Here is a 17,390-nt window from a genome sequence, read left to right on the forward strand (position 1 = left end):
CTTTGAATCGAAGAATCCACTAAAATTTTAATAAATGAATTTACTTTAATTGGCATAAAGGTGATGCTTTTGTGATTAGTTCAATTTCAACAGCAGGTTTGCCTAGAAATCTAGTATATCTTGTGATTATGATGTCTCGTTGAAGGGCATGGACATACATACATACATATGCATACATTAAAAATGGGCTGTAAACACTAATACCAACAAAACGAGTGATGCTCAGCCCCCTTTTGCATGTTCCTGTTGGCGGAGGTGGTGGCAATGGCGCATAACGTAGGTATACATAATTTCTGCTGTATTACTGGTGATTGCGTGTTACGGTTTTTCGGGGTTGCAGACACATGTCCGTTCTGCTTCTGTCATGGTTTTATGATAAATCTCAAACAGCAAGCCGAAGAGCGAACATCGTGAAATTGTGTCCACTGTGTCATTACTCATGATTCTGGTCCTAAACATCGGAAGACTATTGACTAAAGGAAATCAAATAACCTGTGGTCGTAGTCGTTTAACGCCATAGAAAAGTGAAAGCTGTGCAATTAATGTAAACGTTGCAATGAATTCATAAGCAGTTTAATAATATTAATCACAATTTGTTAAATATAAATACAATAAATTAAATATTATATAAGTGTATAAAAAACAGATACATACATAAATACCATTATAACCGGTACCATTTAAGGGCATAAAATTTGCCTCCCTGGTTTTACCAACTATATTAATAAGTTAAGCAGTGAAGTTAAAATGAATAAAAATGAGCATTCTCCCGGAAGATGCACTGCGCCGCAAGGTATGCTAAACAAATTAGTATGTGTAGAATGTACTCAATAAATGTTCGGTTAATATTTAAAACTTTTGCAAATAATATTGGTGAAAATATTCTCGATTACATGAAATGGTTAATAAAACTAAAATGTGTATGTGGACCCTGTCTTTACTAAAAACAAATTGCCTAAAAAGATAAAACAAAAGTTTCATTAAATAAAATATATTATAGTTTGGGAAAAATAAGTATGCGAAAGATTTATTCTTCTTCGGTAGTTGTGAAGCTGCCTTCCCAAGTTTTGATATTAACATAACATAATTTATGATTGTGAATGTTTTTTGACAGGATATAATATTTGTATACCCTGAAGAGGGTATATTAAATTTGCCACGTAGTTTGTAACATCCCGAAGGAAACGTCGTATACAAGTGAGCTGAGTTGATTTAGTCATGTCCGCTTATCCGCCCGTTCACCTGTACGAACTAGTGCCCCATAATTTTAGATTTGTCGAAACTGCCGTCATCGGACCATTATCGAATATAGCTGCCATACAATCTGAACGTTCGGAATCAAGTGTTGAATGGAAAACTTTATAATTTGACGAGATATCTTCACAAAATTTAGCAGGGGTCATAGTCTAACGCAATAATGTACTACCCATGGGCGGAGTAGTAGGGGGGGTCTATATAATTTTGTGCTTAATTTGATAAATGTGTAACTGTTGACCATAATTATATTTTTTATACATATTACAACATTTATTTTATAGTATAAAATCAATGCGATGTTTGCCTATTTTATTATGACTTTTGTGGCGCACTGGAAATAACGTATAACTTGTATCTAACCTTTTTGGGATGTAGGCGGCTGGGATCAAGTGCTTATATGGAAAACGTTTTAATTTTACGAAATACCTTCACGAACCTTGCCGTGGATTATTACCTAAGGCAATAATACAATCTTCGAAGAAATTGTTCAAATCGGATCACTGTGGCATATGGCCGCCATACAAACTGAACGATCGGAACTTTTCGTATTTGTGAAGGATATTTTAGGTTCGGTACAGCTGACGTTAACACCTTTTCTTGGTAATTTGTAATATAATATTACGTATGTTGCCTTTAATATTTCGGGAATTGGCAACCCTGGTGTTGCAATCGGGCAGTTGACAACTTTATCGTAAAGTTTGACATTTCTGATGTTATACATATTTGGAACGTTTTTACCGCTCGTTACTTGTGTTGTTTATAGTAACATTAAATATTCATCTCGGCCAAAAAATAGAATTAAATCGTGAAAATTTTTAGCAGAAATATGTCTCAAAAATTTTGACGTTAATTAACTCAGAAACAGTACATCGATGAACTCAATTAAATTTTTGGCCATGAGACTCCATCAAAGATCAGTTTTTACCGATGGTATGAATTCAACCGCGCCGTTAGTTCTGCTTTCTCCAGAATGGATAAGGCAGCGAAGCAAATGGGTCTGGCGGTGAACGAGGGCAAGACGAGATATCTCCTGTCATCAAACAAACAGTCGTCGCACTCGCAACTAGGCTCCCACGTCACTGTTGACAGTCATAACTTCAAAGTCGTAGATAATTTCGTCTTTCTTGGAATCAGAGTCAACACCAACAATAATGTCAGACCCGAAATCCAACGCAGGATAACTCTTGCCAACATGTACTACTTTGGACTGAGTAGGTAATTGAGAAGTAAAGTCCTCTCTCGCCGAACAAAAACAAAACTCTATAAGTCTCTCATTATTGCCGTCCTGCTATATGGTGCAGAGGCCTGTACGATAACAACATCTGATGAGTCGACGTTGCGAGTTTTCGAGAGAAAAATTCTGTGAAAGATTTCGCATTCGATGGAACGATGAGCTGTATGAGATATACGACGGCATTGACATAGTTCAGCGAATTAAAAGACAGCGGGTACGCTGGCCAGGTTATGTCGTCCGAATGGAAACGACTGACTGTTAACTCGGCTATAACCGCCAGTAAAGAAGAAGAAGATGAATTCAATCGTCGTCGAACAAGAGGGATTTCATGAAGATCGCCCAAAATCAGTTGTTGTTCCGGTGCTGTTGTCGATCGATCGTGTCGATTGGTTGAGAGAAATGTTAAAAAAATACGATAGTTGTGCTTCGAAACACGTCTAAAAACGTGACAGATAATGAAACGTGGATATACGCGTATGCGCCCGAAAGTAAAACAGAACAGTAAATTCTAAGTGGTATACAATCATTTTTTTGCTAGTTGACTTTCAAGAAATTAGGAAAACCAACCGCCAAAGACGGACCACTCTCCATCAACTGAAACAATTGCATTTTTGAGCATTTAAAATATCGATTTTATTACTTATCCGCCGAATAGTTCTGACATAGGACCGAATTACTTCTTTTTAATACCGGGCATAAAAAATAAACTAAAAGGTCAACGTTTTTCGACACCCGAAGAGATTGTTAATTCGTTCAGAACTTAAAGCACACGCAAAGGGTGAATATTTTGAAAAACAATAAAGCGATTTTCGATGATTAAAATTTGTTTTTCTTTTCTAATCCCGAATATGAAAGACAATCTACGTATATAACAAATATCTTCCAACTTCCGCTTGCTTTATACCGGAATTTCGTAAACTCCAGTCAATATATAAGACATCTTAACAAAATTTAGTGGATATACATACAAGTACAATCTTTGACATACTATAGTTTGTTCTCGCATGCGTACTTTAGTTTAAAGCCAAAAGTAAATGCAATCAGCTCAGACCAATATGTAGCTCTCCGACATTTCAGATGATTTTATACTGTTTACTGTTTATTCGTGTTGCCACTTGAGAAAATATTTGTGGACCAAAAAATACATAAACATCTTTTAATATGTCTTCATTTACTTGACGTCGACAAAATGATGTTCATTTACTGTGGGAGTTTATTGTTGTTCCGAAACTAATCTTATTTATTTCTTTATTGTAAATTCTCATAAAAAAATGTAACACTCTATATCCGATGCAATCTATATATATTTTTTTTAAATTTGAGAATTTGAATTTCAGCCTCCGAAAGCTTTAGAAAAAATCTTCTTTTTGGTTAAAAAGCAAACATTTTCGATTTTTAATTATTCGTTCCAATATACATTTGCTTATATAACCAGAATATATTATTTGCATCGCTTTGACAATATTTTGTAATTTACCCTTTTCTGTTCTAAGTGGTGAACGCAGAAATTTTTAAAATTTGAAAAGTGAACTTTCTGAATATGTTATGGTTATTTTTGAGAAACGAAAATTAGTTGGCGAAATTTTAGTTTGAATGAAAAAACGAAAATTCATATGTTAAATGTATGGGAACCTAAAAAAAAAAATAGCGACCCCTTAGAGTTAAGCTACAGCGCCTGGCTTGAGGGAAGATTTTTTGTTTGTCAATCACTAACATTTACTGAAACATTTCAAATGATGAAAAAAGTTTATGGTGATCAGTGCCTATCCCGTAGTAATGTGCATGAGTGGTTTAAGCGATTCCAAGAAGGTCATGAGGACCTATGTGACGAACAGAAGTCGGTCGTCTTCAGAAGTCAAAAATAAAGACAATGCTGATTTGTTTTTACGATTCCGAGGGTATTGTACACCGAGAGTTCGTCCCACCTGGCCAAACGATTAATGCTGTGTTTTACCTTGGTGTTATGAAGCGTCTTTTGTCACGCATTCGTCGTGCTCGACCACAATACCGTGAGGCAGGGTCCTGGCGCTTGTTGCACGATAATGCGCCGTGTCATCGGTCGACTGATTTTCTGACAAAAAATCCATATGAACCATAAATCACTCACCCTACTCACCTGATCTGGAAATTTGGAAAACTTCATTTGCCCATGAAAGGACACTGGTTTCAGGACATTTCAGCTATCCAAAAGGCGACGACCGATATTCTCAAGAGCATTCCGAAAAATGACCTTAAACACTTATTTGAAATGCTAATTGACCGGGCTAAACGCTGTATCGAAGCACAAGGAAACTACTTTGAATAAAAAAATATAACTTTTGAAAAATATTAATTTTTTGTTGTTTTTTTTTTTAACAGTCCTGTTTCTTTTGCGACAGACCTTGTATATATAAATGAGGAGCATGGTGAGAGGATTTGAATTTTGAGTGACTGTCTTTCTGTCCGTCTGTGCAAGTGATAGCTAGATTAAAATTGAGATATCTGAATGAAACTTTGTACACGTGCTACTTTGCAAAAAAAGTGAGGACGAGTTCATAGATGGGCGTAATCGGACCACTAATGGAAAACTTATGAAATGCAATAACTAGGGCTAAATTAGGGTATATAGTAAACCTATAATTGGAACCGACAATTCAAAAGTGGGCGTAGCTCCGCCCTCTAATAGGTTTAATATAGATACCTTCTAAACTAATAATGCTATAACAGCCAAATTCGTTTAGAGCAAATACTATAAGAAACCGTAACGACGGTGTTGAAATGAATATAATCAGATTATAACCCCGCCCACTCACCATATTACGGTTTTGTTGAAAACGACTAAAAGCACCTACATACATACTTCCCATATAAAAAAATTTTATGTTCGTATTATTTGGATAAAACATTGCACAATTAGTCCATTTGAGGTATGCTACCTCGAGTCTAAAAATTGCCAAATTTGGAACATAACTGTTCAAGCCCTATATTAACAAGAAAAAACGTTAACTTCGGCGACACCGAAGCTAATATACCCTTCACAGGTGCATTTCTTTTAGTAATTATGTGTTCAGTTTGTATGGCAGCTATATGCTATAGTAATCCGATCTGAACAATTTTTTCGGATATTACATTATACAAAATAATCTATACCAAATTTGGTGAAGATACATTGTCAAATGTGAAAGTTGTCCGTACAATAACATGATTCCGATCGTTCAGTTTGTATGACAGCTATATGTTATAGTGGTCCGATATCGGCCGTTCCGACAAATGAGTAGCTTCTTGAAGAGAAAATGACGTTTGCAAAATTTCAAAAGGATATCTTAAAAACTGAGGGACTAGTTCGAATATATACAGACAGACGGACGGACAGACGGACAGGCAGACAGACGGACATGGCTAAATCGACTCAGCTCAACATACTGATCATTTATATATATACTTTATAGGGTCTCCGACGCTTCTTTCTGGGTGTTACAAACATCGTGACAAACTTAATATACCCTGTTCAGGGTATAAAAATATGTGGACCCAGTGCGCTTGGCTGACTTTTTGCCTAAAATATCGGTCAATCTACGAGATATGTTATTGAAATTCGCGATAGTACTTCTTTGATAATAATATATCCTTGTGTCAAAAATGGGTTGAATCGGATCAATATCTTCCTTAGCCCCCCCATATACATAATATTAAAGATTTACTAACTCCCAGTTGACCTTATACCGCATATAGCGGCCAATATGTGACTTATCTTGGTGAAAGCGTATTTTACTAACAACCATATATTTTTTCCCTAAAATAGACCAAATCGGGTGAAAATTTGTCTTAGCAATAACTGATATTCACCATTTTGAAACGTCCGGCTAACATAATTCCGTATATGTGTGTTTATATATATATATTTAGCCGACTTTGATCCGCAAGTTGCAAACCTCAACTTAGCCTTTCCTGACTTATTTTGTTTTTCTTTCGTCCAATTCGTAATCGGACCACAGCTCCGCCCACAAAGCGCCTTGGAACATAAAACTGTAATTTCACATAGAAGATTGCAGAAGAAAAGGTCATTTGAGAAACAAATTTTGAAAAAACGGCCGTGGCCCCGCCCTCTAAAAAGTTTAATGTAATATAATGTAAAGTTATAACAACCAAATTTGCTCAGACCAAATTTCTTAAGCACCCCTACCAACATTGTAAAAATGGATGAGTTCGGAAATCATTAGAGGGGCTCTATAGAAGACTTGGCAAAATTTTACGATGGACGTGGCTCGGCTCATATTTAGGTTAAAAGTCATATCTCGTGAACTGCACGACCGATTTCAACCAAATTCGGTTAGTGGCATTATTCTGAAATTTCTATGTTCTATGTCCGATTTCGCACAGCAACCACGCCTACTTCTCATAAAACATAGCTTACATGTGATACTTTTACTTTCCAGTATTCAAATTAAACACCAATCAATGTATCGCGCTAAAACTTTCATTCGGTTACACCCGAACTTAGCTGCTTACTTGTTTTTTGTTTTTTTTTTTTACTTTTGATGATCCTATAAGAAGTTCTGCTGTCAACGCGAAGGTACCTTTTTCGAGGGACTTTATAGTGTAACATATGCATTTTTAAGTTTTTGGTAATGAAAACATGTTTAAACGAGGTAGATACAGGTTTACATTAATATTAATATACATGGGGACAAAAAAGCACACGGAAATTTAAATTAAATTTGCCGGGTAGATGATATTTGAAAATATATACATATGTTGCTTGAAAATCGTCAGGCAAGAGTTAGAGTGATGGCGAAAGAGCTCGACATATCATCGACATACGCCAGCAGCTGTACACTTTTATAGAAGATGGTACCTTCTCTATTTAGTTCTGCAGCTCGAACTATTTTCTCCAGAAGCATGTTGAAGAAGTCGCACGATAGGGAGTCGCCTTGTCTGAAACCTCGTTTGGTATCGAACCGCTCGGAGAGGTCCTTCCCGATCCTGATGGAGCTTTTGGTGTTACTCAACGTCAGATTACATGTTATAGTCTCGAAATAATAAAAGGTGGAAAATAGTTTCAGGTGTAGGCAAAACTTTATATCAAACAAGTAAGGCAGAACTAAGTTCAGGAGGAACCGAACATTTTATATTCTTGCAACTTCAAATGAGCAAACCCGTGGTAAAACCTTCAGTGTTGCCAAAACTTCAGATTAAAAAATGTTTCGGAAGAAACCACTTAATTTCATTAAAATATCACACATTTTTACCAACCTAGACAGTTTAAATTCGGCTAGAAATTTCGGAGTTCACTATATATAGTATGTATATTGCGAGCAGAAAAAGGTCTGGACTTGTTGCATTACCCTTTGATATTCTCAGGTATACTCGAGAATATATTTTAGAAATAAAAAAAACTTGCACCGTTATTAGGAAAATAGGCTCATACAATTTTTTTAAGACATCCAACTCACATATTGGCCGATAAATGGATCGGAAATCGTTCTAATAGATATATGAAGGCTAAGGGAAGTATTGTCCAGACTTAACCCTTTTTTGTCAAACTATTTTCAGGAAAGGATTCTCACCGAATTTCTTTTATATACTATATTTCAAACATAGACCGATACTTTCGGTTTTTATAAAAAGTTAGTAAGTCTCCATATTCAGTATATTGTCCGATTTAGACAATTTTTAGTCATGAAAAGGTAATACTGAAGGGTCTTATATACGCAAAGCTTTACAACTTTATATCTTTATTGTTCTTTGTGTACTGGAGAGGAAAGAATCAGATGGAATTAAAAATTGTGTTATATGGGAAGTAGGAGTGGTAGTTGCACGATTTCGCCTATTTTCGCACTGTAATAGGAATTTGTGAATAAAATCACCTACCGTATTTGGTGAATATGTCTTTTCGCCTAAAGGTCGAGAGTACCACACCCAGCGGCCAATTTTGACACCGGATCCAGAAATGCCTTCTTATAGCATACCGCTTGTAAAATGTAATGTCTCTAACGTATTTAGTTATTGATTTATCACACATGCAGTAGTTATCAAAGCCTTTATATGGGGAGTGGACAGGGAAAGTTTGTCATCCTATTCCACCTATTCTCACACAGTTGTAAGAAATGTCCTGCGGAAATTTGGGTAATATAGCTTTCATGGTTTGGGCGATATATACATATTTACATTAAATTTATTAGTGAGCTGGGTTTTAACGGATTATTTATGACACTTCAAACGTTTTCGATTAAAGATGTTTTATGGTTGTGGAAGTACCAAGAGCCAGAATGGTACCAAGAAACGTCTGTATCAAATGACACCAAAAGATTTTAATTTTTAGTTCAGTTAAAGATTGCATTGACGTTCTGACAGACCTTTAGTCACCCTGATTTCAACTCGTCTCGTCACACTGATCATTTAAATATACATACATAATATTGTCATTTGTTTATTGATTTGTTTTTATTTTTATTGAAGCGTAGCGCATCTTCGACCACCTCTACACCAGAACGAAAACGTTGAAACCATCGTTGTGCAGTGGAAATGGAAACTGTATCGGGTCCATAAACTGCACAAATTTTATTGGCGGCTTGAGATGCATTTTTGCCTTTATCGTAGTAGTACTGTAAAATATGCCGTATTTTCTCTTTATTTTGCTCCATGTTTGCGACGCTATAACTCACGAACGACTTAAAAGAAACGATCAATCAAACACATGTTAGCGCGTGAAATGAGCTTTCCAAAAAGGTATAGCATGACCCGATGCGACGAATAAAACTAGCTTTCAGCGCAAACTAGCGAAAATACCGCAAGACTTTTTTGACAACCTAATATATAACCCTATATCTATCTCAATTATTTTTAGGTGATACAAACCACCGTTAGGCGAACAGATTAGATTGATCGATAAATTCGGTAAAAAACAGGCAAAGGTAATGGGGTCCACATCTTCGTTAGCTTGCGCTTAATGACTTGAGTTTCTAGTCTATAGGTTCGAATTTCCTGCGGTTTTTGGCGATTGGTAAAAAGGGATAAATTTTTGAATATCTAAACTATCGAATTATGAAAAAAACAACGATTGTTTTTTTTTTAATTTCTAAACTAGAATACCGCCTTTAAAGCACAATTTGTGCAAACTTATAATTTTGATGGCAAGCTTAGCTGGCTTCGACGGTATACATTGAGTAAATCTAAAACGATCACGCAGAGTACTATAAAACAGTTCATTCAGTGGCGAACGCAGGAAAAAAATTTGGGGGGGGGTTTATGTAAAAAGACAATGCTTCATTATTTTATTCACAAATTGAAGTCTAATCTTCTTTTATTTTGGGCCATAACATTTAAAATCTCTTCCTCCGTCACGTCTATATCTCTATGGATATTCAAGAGAGCCATTCCGTTCAGGCGTGCTTCTCAGTTTTATTTCAATTAAATGTGTTTTAAGCCTGCGAAGTGAGGAAAACGAGCGTTCATTTGAAGCGACAGATATAGGGATATGCTTTTGTTAAAAAATCTTTAAAAAACGATGCACTAAAAAAGTTTTGGATCTCTTTGTTTGATTTAACCAGTTTCTGAAAATATATTCAAAATTTTAGTTAGAAAATATAATCTGAAGAAAAGATTTTTAACCTTTTCCACATTCTAAATTCAGCAAATGAAAAACAAATAATAAGTAAAGTTGTGTATCTAATTCAGACCAGTTTTTTCTGGTTGTTTTTATTAAAAATATAGACATTTTAGTTAAGACACTCAAGTATTTTTTTGCAAATAGCATAGTTTTTTTAAATTTAAATCTTTTTTATCCAACAGTTTGCTCATGGAATGAAAACAAAGTCATAATAAATGAGTTTTTATTTTTCCTGTATTATGATTAACACCCCAATCCCATCCCCCCCCGTTCGCCCCTGAGTTCATGGATTGTTAAGTTTACAGCGGGATAGATTTGAATTCCGCATTGTCCAAATTTAATAAATTGCCTTATTTTCTTTTTTCCTTTTATTTTGAGAGTTATCGAAGATTAAAAATCGAATGATAATGATATTATGGAATTTAGCTGGTTGAGAACGACGGCAAATATATCCTGTCAAAGAAACATTTGTCGCACTCGCGACTTGGCTCCCACGTCACTGTTGACAGTCATAACTTCAAAGTCGTAGATTTTTTCGTCTATCTTGTAACCAGTATTAACACCAACAACAATGTCAGCCTCGAAATCTAACGCAGAATAACTTTTGTCAACAGGTGCCTCTTCGGACTTAGTAGGCAATTGAATGTCGTAGACACCGCTTACGCGGTTATAGTCGAGTTAACAACAACACGCCCATAGTTTCTTCTTTTAGCAATTTGGCGCCAATTTGAGACCCCAAGTGCAGTCAGGTTCTTCTCCACCTGATCTCTCCAACGTAGTGGATGTCTTTCTTTTCCTCTGCTTCCCCCGGCCGGTACTGCGTCGAATACTTTTAGAGCTGGAGCGTTTTCATCCATACGGACGACATGACCTATCTAGCGCAGCCGCTGTGTTACTATATTTTACGCACCGTAAATCCGCACGTTGAAGTGAAATGGTAGGTCAGGATGACATCACATATTTTCAATACAAAACGACGACAAGGTACTATTTATGTATATGCCATATAGGGTATGAAATTGTATAAGAGCACAGCAATATTCACGAACCTTTATATTTGAAAGTATGATGTTTTTATTTTCATGTGGTGCTTCTCTCTCTGCTCTGTGCTCTAAATTAGAAAAAGACATGCTGTATTTTGACATTGGAATTATCACAAAAACAAAAAATGTTACAATTATTATACTCTTGCAACCAGTTGCTACATATTATGACAGTTTTGTTCACCGTTTGTACGCATCACCTAAAACATATCACCAAAAACGAGATAGATATAGGGTTATATATATATATATATAAATTATCAGATTAGCGAAAAAATTTTAAATCCGGTTGGCTGTCTGTGTGTCCGTCCGTCCGTTCGTCTCTGCCATCTGTAACTTGAGTAAAAATTGAGATATCTCGATGCAAATTAGTATGTGGATTCCTTAGTACAAAAAAAATTTCGAGTTCGTAGATGATAATCGCACCACTGCCACGCCCACAAATTGCCATTAACCGAAAACACATAAAGTGACATAACTAAGCACTAAATTAAGATATAAAGCTGTAATTTGGTGAAGAGGATCGCCAGTAGAAAAAAAAATTTTGAAAAAGTGGGTGTGGCCCCGCCCTCTATCAAGTTTAATGTACATATCTCCTAAACCATTAAAGCTAGAACAACCAAATTTGCTAACTACAAATCTTATAAGAACTTCAATTGACAGTGTGAAAATGGATGAACCCCACATAACGGTACTGTTAAAAACTACTAAAAGCCGGAAAAATTACTTCAGAGGTATGCAATTTTACCACCGAGATGGTGTGAGGGAGTTTTAGAGGAACCGGTATGAAAATTGGGCAATAGGCGTGGCACCGCTTTTTGGTGAAATCCCATATCACGGGGCTCGACTAAACGATTTCGAAAAATTTTAATACCTGGCATTCTTCTTAAAATCTTATGTCGCATTGTGAAAATGGACGAAATCGTTCAACAACCACGCCACTTCCCACAAGCACAATTTTAAATTCCACTTGATTCGTTCAGTCTCCAGCTCACAAATCAAGAAGCAATTAATATAACGGGATACAACTTTTTACGAATAATGTCTTTAGTGTGTGCAACCTTGTGATCAAAAATTGTTAAAATCCAATAAAAACTATTCAAGCCCCTAGGTACCGAATATTTAGACCTCGGTACCTATTGTTTACTGTGATCAAATTGAAAGGTGAATTTTGTTATATTTTTTAAATTTTAATTTAATCTTGCAAATTCATTTCATCTCCTTCAAAGTAATCCCCTCCCGCTGCAATACACTTATGCCAACGAATTTTCCAGTCATCATAGCATCACTTGGAAAAATCCTACGTCGTGATGGCCATCAGAGCCTTATTCGATTCAGCTTTTATATCTTCAATTGAGTCAAAACGGTGTCCTCAGAGAGGTCTTTTGAGTTTGTGAACAGCCAGAAGTCACACGGGGCCAAATCAGGCGAATACGGTGTTTGCGGAACGATATTTGTTGAATTTTGGTGAAATGATCACGAATAACCAATGCAGTATGAGTAATGCAAAAACCAAGAGTTTTCGGCCCACAAATGTGAAGTGAATAGCTTCACGTAAACGGGGCATAACGCTCAAATAATATTCCTTGTTAACAGTTTGACCCGGCAGAAGGAATTCATAATGCACCACACCACGATAATCGAAGAAAACTGTCAACATGACCTTGATTTTTGAGCGACTTTGACGTGATTTTTTTCGGTTTCGGCTCGCCTTTAGCACGATATTCGCTCGATTGATCGGTTGTTTAGGGTCCGTTAGCGTAGATCCGAGTCTCATCTCCAGTTATGATGCGTTTAATTACGTATTGATAGTCAGAAAGCATTGCTTCACAGATGTTAACACGACGGTCAATTTCCAAAAAAATTGAGTTTTTGGAATCATTCGAGATTTGACTCTTCTCAAGCCCAATTCGTCTTTCAAAATCGCCTGCAGCGATCCAAATGATATGCCTAAACTATCTGCAATTTGTTAATAAACGATTTTCAAGCACCATTTCTTTGTCTTGTTTGACGTGATGTTCATCAGTCGATGTCTTTGGCTGATTTGACACCACATTTTTCTCTTTTCTCTCTCTTCTCGTTATACCACATGTAAACACTTTTAGAAAACAGAGTTTCATCCCCAAAAGCTTTTTACAACATCCTTAACGTTTCTGCAGGCGAAATCTTATTCCGTAAACAATATTTAATACCACTTCTTTGTTCAATAAATTCAGACATAGTAAAAATCGAAGGATTCACTTTACGAGCCTCACAAAACGACGCGTATCTCAAATACCAATGAATATTTTGATGAGAAATTTAGCATAGACGTCACTAACGGTACTACCAACTTGCAGAAAAAAATTTAATCCAGTAGTTTATGAGAAAATAATTTTACAAAAAAAAAGAATTTTGACGAAATATTTATATCACGGGTATGCGTCTGGTCCCCTTCCTAATGAACTGCTCATTTTCAAAATCGGTGATTTTTCGAAATTTTCATGGACCACTTGACGTGGTTTGAGCCAGCAACGAAAGTAAGAGAGGTCCGAGTCCGACTGCATTCAGTTTTCTTGATCGACCGAGCAAAGAATGTGACAATCTTCGCTTTTTGAAAAAAGAAACTAATGTGCCTTTTTTCCGAATTCATATTATATTGTATATGTAAATAAAACAGGTCTTTTGACATGAAACGTTCAATATCTGAGTAAATCTGCAGATCTGGTAGCGCAGTTTCACACTGTTTTATTCTTCGCAATCAAACTCCTAGATGGGCTCTGAACTCGTTCTAAAGCAGTGATAATAATCATACACTATTAAAAATTGCATAGTTCATCGTAGTGGTCTTCGCGAGGTGAGACTGATTCTATTGTAATTACCAACTAAATCATGTTTGTATTTCTCGCTTTTTCATTCACATATTCATTAAGTTTTCTCTAGTGGGTTTCTGCGAACGCTCTTCGGCGACCGTATTTATTATTAGGTCACGATGAATATGAGCATTTCTGATGTACCCGGGAGCCTTAAAAATACCTCTTAACACATTATTTTGGAAACATTAAATAACATTTATGCTTCTATCATAATGATCTTATCGGCTTGATAATTTGTTTCTATAAAAATAATGTGTTATATGTGGACAGTTGGGACCGTCGTCCAATTAGCCTTTCCATTTTTGACAATTTCAGACTAAGTTAAATTTTCTTCATCTCAATGTTATCTTTCTATAGTAATTTAGCATCGAGCGTAATACCAACATATTTGGCTGTATTGGTATATGGTATACAAACTTCACCAAGGGTGATAACTGATTCTTTTGTATATAAAATTCATATGAACTGACTTACCACCGTATGGCTATATTTTCCATTATTTCGTTCAAATGACTACAGTGTGGACTGCTTATAAGAAATGTAGTAGTGCAGTGGCAGTCATACTTCTTGGTGCTACGCAGTGGCGTAGCTAGGTAAAGGGTCCTGGGGAAAATTAAAAAATTTGGGCCCAGTGCTATGTAAACTGATTAGGTTTTATCAAATAAAAGTATGAAATATACAAATATTTTAAATGCTAAACTACTTAAGGGGTCAGTAGGGTTCTGGCCTGTTTTTTTGACATTTTTTTCATAGAAATTTTTATTCTACAAAGAACTTTTGTCACATATCATAAGGTATATCGTGGAGTGTATAAACAATTTTTTTTCGGAATTTTTGATTTCATCTGTCGGAGAAATGGCTGGGTGAATGAGGTATTTTTTCCACTGGCGGACATGTTTGGATCATCTGAAACACAAAAACCCAATTTATTCTTAAAAAGTACGTGAATGGTTATCGTCCCTACTAAAATCATGAAAAAATGTCGATAAATAAAAAAGTAATTAGTTTCTTTTTTTTTGAATTTTTCCCATGTTTTTTTACATAAATTTTGTCATAACATTGTCAATAAATTATAAAAAATATAGGGACGATAGCCAGGCGCTTTGTGAACATAAAAGAAACAAATATTAATCAAATCGGTTGAGTAGTTCGACCGGAATCACGTGCGCCAGTTTAAAAAAGTGTGTTTCGAGAAAAACGCGTTTAAAGTTTGAGGTGTGCACTCCGAGCGCTCCGAACGTCGAGCGGTATTATTATTTGTGGGCCTTTTCGAAATCTTCCAGTGGTAAAGTGGTTTTCTGCATTAATTCTAAAGGTATAAGGGAACAGGAAAGGCAAAAAAAAAAACAAAAAATTTTGAAAAAAGATTACCTTTTTTTTGTGCACTGCAGGGCAGGTATTAAACAGTAACAACACAAATTACAATTAATACTTGGTGTAGGTTTGGCTAATAAAACGAAATAGAGAAGATTCAAGGGCTTGTCATATAAAGGTCGGACCTACCAACTGACTTAATAACAGTAAACCACTGATATGAGTACTTCTACAAAAGACTTTGCAGCTGCTGTTTAGCATTTTTGTTTTAATGCTGTTTAGAACTATTTCTGATGATGCGTTGATAATATCAAAATAACGAAGTTTTATTGCAGACCTGAATTAATGTACCTACTGCAGGTGACTTGCGCTTTTTTACGATATTTGGCGTTATACAATGAGCTGTAACCGAAATCTATAGATTGGCACGATTTATTGACTTAACAGACATCAATATGAGTGGTAAAATCAAATAAATTTGAATCACTATATTGCCTAGTACAAAAAATTGATTGACATTAGTTTACTTACTCCTGATATAGCATTAACTTTTTAACCGTTCTCGAAAAAAATATTAACTCGAATTCACAATAAAACGCACACATCGTTATCCATCAAGTTGACAACACTGCCAATCTACAGAAAGTGGGTAGGGGAATTCCTTAGGCATAACTTTTGAATTTCTCTCAACTGAGTTGTCATGATTGAGGTGGGGTTGCAACCTGCCATATTTATTTTGAAAATGAGAGAAATTTCCAAAAGTTCAGTTCGATCAAGATTTCTGGTAAGGATTCAAGGGCTCCCTGAGCTTGAGAGTCACGGGGCACTGCCCCGCTTAGCCCCTAGGTAGCTACGTCACTGGTGCTACGTATAACGGTAAGTCTCTAGTATACACAATACACAAAAGTAGTCCTAAAATACTTCCTTGCGGTACGGCTGCAGCATTTTCTTTCAATTTGGAGTGTTCATTTTGCCTTCGTGTCACACTTTATCGAACGCCAGCGCCATTTTTCTATTCTTGATTTTATTCTATGAGTTTGTTCCATTGTTGAATTTCTGAAACCGAACTGGTGCGATGAAATTATTTGCTTTTCATCGATGATAGGTGTCAGACGGATTAAAGAATTTGAAAGATAGTAAGGTGTAGTAAACTTTTGTAGAGTAACTGTTTAACACTTCTGCCGTTATTAGATCAAATCCTGGCGTTTTTTTAACATGTGCCTTTTTTCTTACATTTTTAAGCTCACGAATGGAGATCGCTGGGATATTTCCATGATCTGGTGAGAGAATGTTTTGTGTACTGACTTATTCTTCATGTGATTGATTTTTCGTTTTAATTCAGCTGCTGCTCTATTAAGGTCGGGTTTTTCAAGTGATGAGCGTGTTTGTTGCCATTTCCGTCGAAATTTTCTTTTCCTAATTAGAAAGATTTTGATATCTTTAGAAAAATTTCAACCTATATATTTCCCTTTTCATCCCCGTAGTATTATGCCAAGCAGACGTTGAATTTCTTTTGTAAATTTTTCGACATCTACTTCTAGTTGGTCGCCTCTCAATTCTACAGTTTTTTTTTTTTGGTTTTTTCCGTAAATATTCACAAGTGCTTATATTTAGCAATTACGAAAAGTATTAAAAATATTAAGACCATAGATACCCGGTCGCTAGAAGTCGTCGGAAAAGTTGGTCATTATCTTAAGGCTTAAATTTTGCACACGTCCTTTTCTTCCACAAGAAGCTGCTCATTTGTTGAAATCGCCCAAGACAGCGCTACCAAAACTCCTAAAAAATTGTTCACATTGGACCACTACAGATCATATGTATATGGTACGTATGTAGTTGCCAAACTGAGCTATAAAAATATAGTTTTACAAGTAAAGAAGTGCTATGTTTGGGTGTAACCGAACATTTCATACTCTTGCAACTTGCAAGGATTAAAGCCAGGAAAATACTTTCAGGTACAGATATATGGCTTATTAGTTATCCTATAATCTAGAGCGAGTTTTCACCCGTTTTATTCATTCTAAGCACAAATATGCACCGTTATTAGAAGAACACGCTCTATTAAATTTATGAAGACAACTCACATGTTCACCGATATA

At 35.8% G+C, this 17,390-nt stretch overlaps 1 protein-coding gene across 2 annotated transcripts in view; it reads left to right on the plus strand.

The window, feature by feature from the left end:
* Positions 1-399: 399 nt before the first annotated feature.
* LOC126756566 (photoreceptor-specific nuclear receptor) overlaps positions 400-17,390 on the plus strand; it is a 74,249-nt gene continuing 57,258 nt past the window's right edge. For both annotated transcript variants that reach the window (XM_050469739.1, XM_050469740.1), the window contains exon 1: positions 400-793. In XM_050469739.1, coding sequence (XP_050325696.1) covers positions 748-793 — 46 coding nt within the window. In that variant the 5' untranslated portion in view covers positions 400-747. The remainder of the gene's footprint in view (positions 794-17,390) is intronic.

Source organism: Bactrocera neohumeralis, chromosome 4, assembly GCF_024586455.1.
Source record: "Bactrocera neohumeralis isolate Rockhampton chromosome 4, APGP_CSIRO_Bneo_wtdbg2-racon-allhic-juicebox.fasta_v2, whole genome shotgun sequence".
NCBI classification, from domain to species: Eukaryota; Metazoa; Arthropoda; class Insecta; order Diptera; family Tephritidae; genus Bactrocera; species Bactrocera neohumeralis.